The following is an 11,369-nucleotide window of genomic DNA, read 5'->3' as shown; positions in this document are numbered from 1 at the left end:
TTATTAAATATTGAAATTTATAATAACATTCAAAACCATCTCCTTTGAATATCTTAATAGCTCCAAATACAATCTAGTTGTATGACAATGTCCCAGAGCATCTTCAAAGTAATTCTTCCGTGCGGCTGCACACAGTCACCTATGGCACTTCATTTCACTGATTTTCACTCAGTTTGATCTCGGTTCTAGACCTGGACCCACAACTGGAGAGCTGGCAGCCCGTTAAGAATTCTCTTCTCCTTATTTCTGTATTGGCAACAGACATCCAGGATATTTCTCAATGTATTTACTCCTTCGGGATTTAATTATGAGCAGAACTGCATAAATAAAATGCATTTGTAAACCAAATAAAAGTATAACTGCTTGCCTGAAATGAAATTTTGCACTAAATGTAATGTGAACACAGAAGTTATGGATGTTCGTCACCTGTGGTTTGGTGAATCATAACATCTTATTAGTATTTCATGAAATGCTTGAAGTATTTATTTTAAGAAAAAAATTTCACATTTATATAAAAGCCTGTTCATGCTGTAAATAAATAAAAAGGTAATAGCAACTTTTTATCTTGAAACGTTCTCTGTTGAAATCATCTATCAAAATTAGGAATCTTTCCATCAGAATTATGAGTTAAACTAGCAACTGCAGGAAACAAAGAATTTTGAATTTTGAGTCACAACTAGCTCTTCTTCTTTCTTTTTTTTATGTAGTGGAAAAACTGAATTGTGAAATGTAAACTCAAAATCCTGAAGAAAACAAGTAAAATGCAAGAGAAGACCTTTTTTTGTCAAAATTGGGAGATGCAATTACACTTTATTTTTATTCCATGGAAACAGGCTTTCATATATTTTAACCCAAAAATAGAAAATAAAATATGTTTGCATAAAGAAAATTAAACTTTTTGTTTCTTATGCATTGTGACATTAATTTAATGACTATTAAGAACAATTTGCACTTAAAATAATAAGTTTTCTATTTAAATCTGCATTTAAAGCAGTACAACATAATAGATACAATATGATATATATTTCATAATGTAAATAATATATCAATATTTTTTCTATTTCCGTCATGAGAATGACATTTTATTTAAATTAAGATAATGTCAATTATGCAGAAAAGTGCTTAATAGTAATGTAAATAATGTTAGAATGCCAAAAAAAAAAGCAATATAATATAATATAATATAATACCTATTTTTTTCTCTTGATTTTGGAGTAAAAATCAACCTGGACGTTTTAACAAACTTGGGATTTTTAAACACAAACCCCTAATACTCTTAACTATTTAGAAAAAAGAGAAGTAGCCTATCTTTTTAGATGGGGGTCAAAGGGCAGATCAAATCTGAGCACTCACAAAAGAGCTGATTGTGCTGCTGCAATTTCACATACAAGCTTAAACGTGTCAAAAGAATCCAATTTCACTCCATTGTGACGATGACCAATCAGAAATGTTTCCCCTACTCGCCTCTCTTTAGACCTATTGACCTACACATCACATCTCGCCATCGTCCTCTGCTGTCCAGTTTTCTCCCAGTGTAACGACCGTCTCACTTCACCTTGCTGACCCTTGACCCAAGATGTCACAGTTATGTGATGAGCTAACACAAGCGCAGGTGTAGTGATGGTCAGATGGTTTACTGGTTGGCCTCCCTCTTGTCTTTGCTGGGCGATGGCTTCATGGCATCTTTTCCAGGCTTCCCATTGGCTGGGGCGGCAGCAGCAGTGGGTTCTATGGCGACCGCTGCGGCACGTTTGATTGGCTCGTCCGCTCTAGATCGCTCCTCTGGGCTGGGCTGGGAGGGTGGGGCCTGTTCGGAAGTGGGCGGGGATGTGAGCTCTTGCTGTAGCTTGTGAGTCTGAAGGAGGCGGAGCTGAACACGCAGTTCCAATATGGCCTCCTGTTCCTCGTGAATGGCCTGATTCAGATGAGTGTTTTTATTCTGCAGTGACACAAAACAAAGACAAAGATGAGACTAATGCACAGAATTCAACGAGTAGTTTAGGCCAAATGCTAAGAAGCAAATAATATAATTAAGTAATTAGCCATTTACAGAAGCCAAGCGGCTCAATATATTTCTATAAAACAATATATTTCTTGAGTATAAAAAAAAAAGTAGGATGGCACTTGAATTTGTCCATCGGAAGCTTCTTGAATTCAACATTTCAAATTTTAACTTAGTTGAACTTTATGTATTAGAATACTTATTTTTTGTACAATATTCAACAAAACAATGTTTAATAAAAATGACAAAAACACACAAAAATTTTTTTAAATATATTTTTTAACTAAATTTTATATATAAACATTAAAATTCAAAATATTAATAAAAACGATACTATCTGAATTATATTAAAATAACTGTTATGTTGACTATTTTTCAGCAGTTTTTAAAATGGTTTATCCAGTTAGATTTGAGAGACGATTCTTTTTTTTTGTTTTTTTTTTAAGATTCTAAAACTTCAAGTTTTTTTTTTTAAGGACTCGTTTAATAATAAGAATAATAACAATAATGATTATTATCATTTTTATTATTAACTAATGTAATTCAGACAATGCAACAAAACAAGCACAAATAGGAAAGCTTGAAAAAGTTAACAACATTAACTAAAAAGGTTAGGACTCGGCAATGCTCAAATAAAACATATGAACAAAGCTCTCACCTCTAGCTCTTCGTTCTGTTTCTGCAGGTCTTCTAGAATCATCTGCAGTTCCTCTTCATCTTCACTCTCGCTCTCGCTGTCTGATGAATACTCCTCTGTTTCACTGCGGCCCTGCTGACGGCTGTGTGTGTGTGCGTGTGTGTCATTTCAAGCAGAAAATGAAGCACAAAATGAGCCTTGAAGGGCAGAAGAGACTTTTCAAAAATGTTGCTTGATTATGAAATCCCATGATTATGAACATGTATTATTATAATTAGCAACAAATTTGATCATTTTACCTGTGTGTCAACTCTCACCTCTGTATATCTGCGATCTCCGCACGCAGTCGCTCAATTTCTTCTTTCTCTGTGGCTATCTGGCGACGCAGCACCTGCTCCAGTGATATCAGCTCCTCTTGCTCTGTTAGGATCTCATTCTCCTGCAGGGGGCAGTAGAGAAAACATCACCACTGAAAGAATCATCGGCTGCATCTCAATTCACAAGTGCACAAGTGCAAGTATGCAGCAAAACTGCAGAGCAGAACTGCAAAATGACAGAAAAAAGAGCCCTGTTTCACATGCTGCTTAGGTGTGCATGCATGTATCCGCACATTATGTGTTTCTGTAGGTTAAAGTGTTAAAAAACGGCTCTGGCGAATACTATGCAAAGTACCGTGATGCTTACAATTGACCAGCTGATTTGTTTATCTGTGTAGGCGTTTCAGAGTCGAGCCAGCACCTGAAACACGAGCAGGTGGCCTCACCTGTGCCAGGAGAAGATTAATGACTTCCTCCTCGTTCTCAGACATCTCCTCCTTTGAGACGTCCTCTTTAGACAGGCTGGCGATCTCCTGTGCGATTTTAGTCTCACACTCCTGCAGATTCAGAGGGACAGAAATCAAACAACACGTGAGGAGCTTTCTAGAAGAGAGGCATGATGAACAATGGGAACAATTGTTTTTAGTGGCCAGTTTCTTCCTAACTCTGCTTGTTTATGATTTATAATTATGCTAAATGACATAGCTACTGTGAATAATAAATAAATAAACAACTAATTAAAACAACATCTTTCAAGTTTTTCTTTGATTAAATTTTTTTTTTTTTTAAATCTGATCTCTTTTAATAAAAAAGTTGTGGTTTTTGTTCACTCATTTCTCACTCTTCTTTCTGTTCTTTATTTTTAATATAAAATTTCATCTATTTTTACATAGAAATGCAGGGTAAAAATAAAATAAAAAAAAACAATACAACAAGTGGTTTACATGCTACTTTTGAGGTAAGTATAGGTGTAGATATAGGACATTACAATACTCCATCTATTTCTCGCAATATTTAAGAAACAGAATCAAATGTAAATTCTTCCACATTGTGTATTTCCCATTAATTCTAGCCAGTACCGCTCTCTTTGTATTTGTATTTTGAGTTGATAACATTTCCAACTTCAAATGTCACCATTGTTCTTCCTGTAAGGAAAAGCCCCTTTGTGTATTTGATGGTTCTTTCGCAGACAGACTCATTAGGAGACGTTTGCTGATCTCTTGCCTGTCTCTTGGCCTCGCGGAGCTTGCGTTTGAGTGCGGTGACGATCCTCTGCACCTCCCAGAGTCTCTCCTCCTTGGACAGATCCTTCACACCGGCCTGCAGATCTCGGTGCAGACGGTTCAAGAGGAACTCCTGCAGAAAAACACGTGCAAATCACTAGTGATGCACTGAAATCAACTTTTACTGAAACTGAAATAGAAGAAGTTTCCATTTACATAAAGCTAATATAATGTTTATTTAACAATGAAATAATCTACCAATGCATAATAAACATTTAAAATAAAAACTGGGTGTACAAACATTTAAATTGCATGTAAAACTAGAATACGCTTTCTGTTCCAATACGTCATTGAAATATAAATATTAACAAAATCACGTTTTCAACAGATTTATTTAAACACATATTAAATAAAACATCACTAACAGGTTAAGTTAAACGTATAATAATAGATAAGTATGATATGTGCCATTGGAGAACCGCTATTTAAACGTTACTGTTTTTGGTCAATGATTTCAGTTCTCCAAAACCATTTCGGCTGAAACCAAAAATGCGCTTTTTTTTGCTCTTTCGGTGACAGTTTTTGGTGTCCGAAATTTCACTGACTCACAAACAAGACTTAGCTGTCCTAGAGCAAATGATGCAGTTTTTTTATTGTTGCTTTGACTTTTTTCCTGAGAAAAGGACCCCAGTCTTTACTAAATTAAATCTCAAACGGTGTTCAGCAATCTGCAATCAAAGTCAGAGATTTTCATATGAATGTGTCTTATTCCTTCAACAGGTTTTTATGAGAAACATCTGAGACAAAGCCGATACCTCTAATTAACGAAATTGAGAACGTTTCTCACAAAGAGCCACCTCTGAGTCATTAAATGTAGTGTTACGGTTATCTTGCTGAAGTCATGTGACAGCAGCTACAGATTCGCACACATCAGGACTCTTTTTATTTCCTCTGCTCCAGATCTGTTTTTGTTTCCAGCCTCTCCTCACTCACAAAGTTTGGCTTCATCTCCTGTTTTGAATATCCCACGCATTTCCTTGTTCTAGGGTCACATTTGCCTTTGACACAATAAAACTAATCATATGTAAAACATAAAACTAAACTTTGTCTATCATACAGCTTCCTCTTCCAGGTAAATCATGCGATCTGGATCTCAAAATGACATAAATGGCATGAAGAGATGCATTACTCATTACACAAAAATATAATTCCATCATCTTTTAATCAAGTTTTGGGTTGAACGGTGAACCATTAGCCAGGTTTGTGAGATTGATCGACTTCTTTTATTTTATAGCTGTATTGAGTCCCACCTGTCTGCGGATCTCCTCTTTAATGCTCTCCTGGGTCTCAGGTAGGGTTGGCATGGTGGCCATATTGGACCAACGCAGAGGATGGACGACCGGCTTCAGAACCACATCACCGAACAGCTCACGGACGTGAGTGAAAAACACGTACAGCACACGATTCCCGATCTACAAACCAGAGAGCAAAGATCGGACTCGGTCTCATACAGGAATGGTGAACCACTGTTTATGGGAGGTAAATATATAGTTATTGCCCAATCATATTCTCTGCATTATTTGTGGTCCTCTCTCAAATGAGGGCATGAGGGTACCTCTATCCTCCATGGGTCCTGAGAGACTATAAAGTAGGACAACCTTCAGTCTGAGAGCAGAAATGCATCCAAAACCATACACTGAAACACCATCAGTGATGATTAGACAAGGCTTCATTTCACTCACTTCTTTACCCTCTACTATCTACCATCCAGGGTACAAAATTCACTTTTTGCAAATACTTGAATATTTACAAAATATTGCACATGGAAAAAGGGCCAGTGTTGTTAATGATATTTAAGAAAGATTATGAATACAAGAAACAAATTAGTGATAATAGTATAAAACAATTCTTGCTAATAGTTGGAAAACTAAAAAAAATAATGCTTTGATTTAATTCAAACCCTTTTGATTTTATAAGAGTAAAAATGTAATCAAATCAATCTACATTTATAAAAAAGGGGAATATTTACAAAATATTGTAAATAAGGATTTTTTTTTCTGATTGGAACTATGATGATAAAAAAATATATATTCTTCTATAGAACTAAAACATTTTATAAAAATATTACATCATTTTTTATACAAATTTATTTAAATCCTAAATTATTTCAGCATGATGAAAAAGAAGATTTGATTAATATACATTTTCAGATGGACATGCCACAACGAGTGCTGAACAACCCATATCCCATCAAGCCATGGGTCATCACCTGTAGATCACAGACTCACCTGTACGGTGGGATTGAGCACAATTGAGATGTTCTGGATGTTCATCTTGGTGTCCGTCTCGCGGGCGATGACGTGGTCCATGTGAGTGATGAGCCAGGCCAGGAGGAGTCTGCTCCCCGCAGGAACCTCCCCCAGGAGCCTCTGAAACTCCTGCAGTTTCTCTGCCTCGCTGGGCCGCCCGCAGGCCTCCTCGAAACGCTGCACCAGCTCTTTACCCACCAGGTTATCAGGCAGCTCTCGCAGGAACTGCTTCAACAGGCTGGCCACCGTGTGAGGATCATACTCCTCCAGACACGGACACTCCTCACGGTCGTACGCTGCTTTCAGCTCGTCAACCTTTGACTTCATACCTGCAGGAGCAACATGGGGGCAAGATGATTAACATGGGGGCAATGATTAGGACTTTTCCATGCAGACAAAACTAAATCTGGCAAGCGGCATGTGTTTATTGTCTGTTTAGATATAAGTGAGGTCAGAGCACAAGTGAAGGGAGGTATTAAATGGTTATTGAATTAAACATCATGAATAGAAAGAGGAATAAAATGTTATCAAAAGTGGAACAAAAAGTGATCCAAGCCCACTTTTAAGGTAGGAACAATTAAAAAAAAATTTTTTTTTGAGAATTGAGAAAATAAAAATGGTTGGTAAAAAAAGAAAAGAAAAGGAAATTCATCAGTCACTTTGTCTAATGGTAACAATGCCATCCCTTAAAATAAGATTAAAGGAATATTATCTGTGATTTTTAGCTTAATGTTGAATCACTCATTTGTTATAAAGTATATTATATGTACATTAACAGTCTGTTTTTAATCATTTTGATTAAAATGTATATTAACGTGTCAATAGATTATATATATTGGTCAGCATTTTAATAATTATAAAAATAAATTACATTTTGTGCAAGTTACAATTATTGTGTGCAATAACTGAAAACATCCCAGAATATTCTTTAAATAAACATAAACATGAGATTTGAGTTCACAGGAAGCAGAAGAGGGCCGTACCAGAGACACGATAGATGCCTTCACATTTCATGCCGTAGCTCTCGATGTAGTCCACACACTCTCTGAAGACGGCCGGGAGCTGTATCCCGTCATACAGCGCCGTTCTCCTCACCGCTTCCGCTAAAGGCGCTCCGAAGATGGGCCGGAATGTCACAACTGTCTCTGCGACGACGGGTTCGGGCTCGGTGCTGGGCTTTTTCTTCTTCTTCTTCTCTTTCCACTGTTTCACCACGTCCGCTGCCGTCAGGTCTTTGGACTTCTTGTCTTTAGCCTTCTCTTCTTTAGGCCCCTTCTCCTTCACTTTGAATTCTTTTTCTTTCTTCTTGGAGAAACTGGGCTTCTTGAAGACGTGGATTCCCTTGGAGCGCTTCATCTTAGACGGGCTCTCGGCCTCATCGGCAGAACTGTCCTCCTGGAACGCAGCGTATCCCTCGGCTAAAGGGAGAGGAGATAAAAAAGAAGAAATAAGGTGAAGAGAAGAGAAGAGAGATCTTCCAATACTTGATGCTAAAAAGAAACAGCCCTATTAAAGTCTGTGCAATTTTTACTGTCCCATCGTCTGTGTCTCTCAAGGTTAGGTGAGACTGAAACTAGCAGAATGAAACGAGGGCAAGAGAAAGACACTAAAAACTGCTCTAAAGAGGTCACCTTACATTTTAGCGATATCCCCCTGTGCCAGCTGTTTTTTTTAGTGATCCATTTCCTTGTCCTGACACTGACTCACTAACGCGGCTCTGACCCCAACAGCCAGCGCTCATGACCGGCCCCTCCTATAACACACCTACAGGGATGGACAGGGTGTGTCTTTAAAAGATCCAGCACTTCCTGCTTGTGTGCAATAGGCTGCTGCTGGGAGGCTAAATATAGCGGCAGGAAAATAACAAATTCACTCTGAAGCTGCACAGAAACTGGAACATGTGCACATTGAGGGCAGAAGTCCATACGATCAACTAGAGCAGGGTTTTACAGTTAAAAACAATATCTCACTAGCCCTTTGGTGATATTTCATATTCAAAATACCATTCTAAATTTGGGGGTTGGTAATCATTTTTTTATGTTTTTGGAAGTCTCTTTTAAGTCTCTTCAAGGGTTGCATTTGTTTGATCAAATAGACAGTATAACAATGTTAATATATTTTACAAATAAAAAATGACTTTATTTTAAAATGTAATTTATTTATGTGATACAATGCTGAATTTTCAGCATCATTCCTCCAGTCTTCAGTGTCACACATGATCCTTCAGAAATCATTCTGATATGCTGATTTGCTGTTCAAAAATGCTTGTTAACAATGCTGAAAAAGGCTTCAAATTTCAGTTGAAATCGTGATATATTTTTCAGGATTCTTTAATGAATAGAGAGTTCAAACAGCATTTGTTTGACACATAAAACTTTTGTAACATTATAAATGTCTTTACTGAAATTTTTGTTCAATTTATTGCATCCTTGTTGAATAAAAGTATTAATTTCTTTCAATAAAAGACATACTGACACCAATGTTTGAATGGTAGTTTGGGTCACTCATATTAATATATTGTGAATACTGGCTCTGCCCCATTACAAACTTGCGTCATACAGATTTCTCTACACAAAAGATTCAGGGATATCTTGTGCAAACATCTACAGTGGCTCTAAAAGGAATTTAGACACTCAATGTTTGAATATGATGGCATGAAATAATAAATATTGAAATCAAGAGCAGCTCAAATGCTACACGGGATTCAAACTTTCTTTGTTTAATGTTTTGCATGAAACAGGATTATTATAGTTAAAACTAAAAACAGAAAAAGAAATGGAACAAACTTTATCTGAAATGTAAACCCATTTTATTTCAGCTAATTGCAATATTTCTCATTATCATTTAGCTACTAAATGAACTGTATATTTAAAACGAATATATTGTTACACAGTTATTTATATATAGACATACATACATATACATTATATATATATATATATATATATATATATATATATATATATATATATATATATATATATATATATAGTTAACATATTTCAAAAAAGCAATAAAAAGGACCAAAAAACTATAATAGTATCTCAATGATACCAAAATTACACTAGCATGAAAAGTGTTCCAGTTATTTCTTTATTTACAATAAATGCCACTTGCATCTTTATATAAGTGTCAATATAAGGGCATTGTTGAGTGTAAATACACAGTATGTGAGTGTGTTTATCTTACTGCGTTTCTCCTTCTTCTTAAACTTGTTCTTCTTCTTGTTGTGCTCCTTTTCGTCATCGGACACCGCGTCGGGCGGCTCATGGTGGTGCCCGTCATGAGGGGGTGAAGGGTCACCTGTACGGTACAGACCTGGGAACTTAGTGGGGCTGATCTCTTCAGAGCTCGGGGTACGAGCCACGCCCCCTGGATGCTCCGCCCTCCTCTGCTCCGCAGGGCTGCTACTGGGTGGGAGGAAGCACTCTGTCATCTCTGCGCTGCCCTGCTATTGGCTCCTCGCAGCACGATGACCTGGGATTGGATGTTGGCTCTGATGACACGTCACCTCTCCATATCACCTGAGAGAGAAAAACAGACTTTTTTTCTAATTTTCACACTTTAAATCCCATTTCAGAATGGCAGTTTGTTATGTCGCTTTTGCTGAAGATCATTTTGCAGACATTGTGCCCTCATGGCAGCAGTGTTTTGTAAACAACAGTGTTCTTAACAGATTGTTGTCCGATTAGATCTTACAATAGTTAACCTTTAAATAAATGATCAGGATGTCTCTCAAAACCCATTATGTAAACTCTGTTTGAATTCATGAGTGATGTTTATATCAGATAATATACAGCCTAATCACTGTCCTCTAGTGACCATGAGGATTTTTGCATCTCAAAACCTCGTGAATTTTCTGTCACTGCAGTAAAAATGGTTTTATTGGTGGAGAAGTACAAACTGGAACAAACCAGACAAAGCTTTAAATAAACTTTATTTTATATTTAGACAGTAAATATGGTAATTTATGAGTTCATGATGACTTTAAGCTTAGTTTAATTCCCTAAAAACTTACATCAATAATATTCACGTTGGTACTAGGTGTCAAATAACATGGACATTAGTTTTTTTTTTTTTTTTTCTCACAGTTTTAATAATCTTTGTTATTTTATTCGTTTTATTTTTTTTTCCTATTCTAAACAAATGTAAAATATTAAGATAATTAAAAAGTACATCTAAAAGAATCCTACTTTACAATATACAATAATTTTAGATTTATGTCCCACAACTGACGTTTAATGTCACCTTCACATTTATGTATTATACAAAATGTGGGCCCTCCCCTGCCACAACCAAAAAAAATAAATAAATAAAAATAAAAACCCCTAAAGAAATCAGATTTCATAGAGAACAGAGTTGCACGGTTTTAACTCTCACACTCGAAGCCATTTAACTGTATTTTGACAGACCATGAAGAAACTATGTTCTCGATTTAGGAGCAGAATAAATCTCTCCTGACAGTAGCGGTTTCATTCAATGAAAACACAATCCAGACCATATATGACAGAATACCTTCAAAACGTGTTAAAACAATACATGAACCGCACTTAAAAGATGCTTTAGCAATGAGGAAAAAAAAAACATATGATACCATCAGCGCTAATAACATAACATTTAAATGTAACGCATTCTTAACCTAGCATGCTTGCTAACGAACCTCGGATTTAATGGACAAATACTTCCTTACAAACTATTAAAAGACAAAAACACTACATTAGCGAGAAAATACACCATATTTCCGACCAAATCTTAGAGAACAAGTAGAAATATATTAAAAAAGAATCTGTTCACAAACCCGCTATGATCAATGTAACAGCTGCACTTCCTGTAGCTTGTTTACGTCCCGTCTGACACACGCGCATGCGCAGATGAAACCGC

The 11,369-nt window shown here is 36.4% G+C and overlaps 1 protein-coding gene across 2 annotated transcripts; it reads right to left on the bottom strand.

The window, feature by feature from the left end:
- Window positions 1-1,165: 1,165 nt before the first annotated feature.
- LOC113083914 (ralA-binding protein 1-like) lies at window positions 1,166-11,369 on the bottom strand. Of its 2 annotated transcripts, XM_026254737.1 has the most exons (10): window positions 11,287-11,369; window positions 9,678-10,012; window positions 7,472-7,906; window positions 6,468-6,817; window positions 5,490-5,651; window positions 4,181-4,312; window positions 3,403-3,513; window positions 2,957-3,078; window positions 2,661-2,781; window positions 1,166-1,939 (listed from the first exon to the last, which is right to left on the bottom strand). In XM_026254737.1, exons 2-10 carry the CDS (start codon window positions 9,922-9,924, stop codon window positions 1,634-1,636), a joined length of 1,986 nt encoding a protein of 661 aa, XP_026110522.1. In that variant the 5' UTR covers window positions 9,925-10,012; window positions 11,287-11,369; the 3' UTR covers window positions 1,166-1,633. The 2 variants fall into 2 exon arrangements, with proteins under 2 accessions (XP_026110522.1, XP_026110523.1); XM_026254738.1 differs by lacking the exons at window positions 9,678-10,012; window positions 11,287-11,369 and adding an exon at window positions 8,125-8,247.

The sequence above is a fragment of the Carassius auratus genome, unplaced genomic scaffold (genome assembly GCF_003368295.1).
Source record: "Carassius auratus strain Wakin unplaced genomic scaffold, ASM336829v1 scaf_tig00039423, whole genome shotgun sequence".
In the NCBI taxonomy this organism is placed as follows: Eukaryota; Metazoa; Chordata; class Actinopteri; order Cypriniformes; family Cyprinidae; genus Carassius; species Carassius auratus.
The sequence above is the reverse complement of the archived record's forward strand: the minus strand, read 5'-3'. Positions and strand labels throughout refer to the sequence as shown.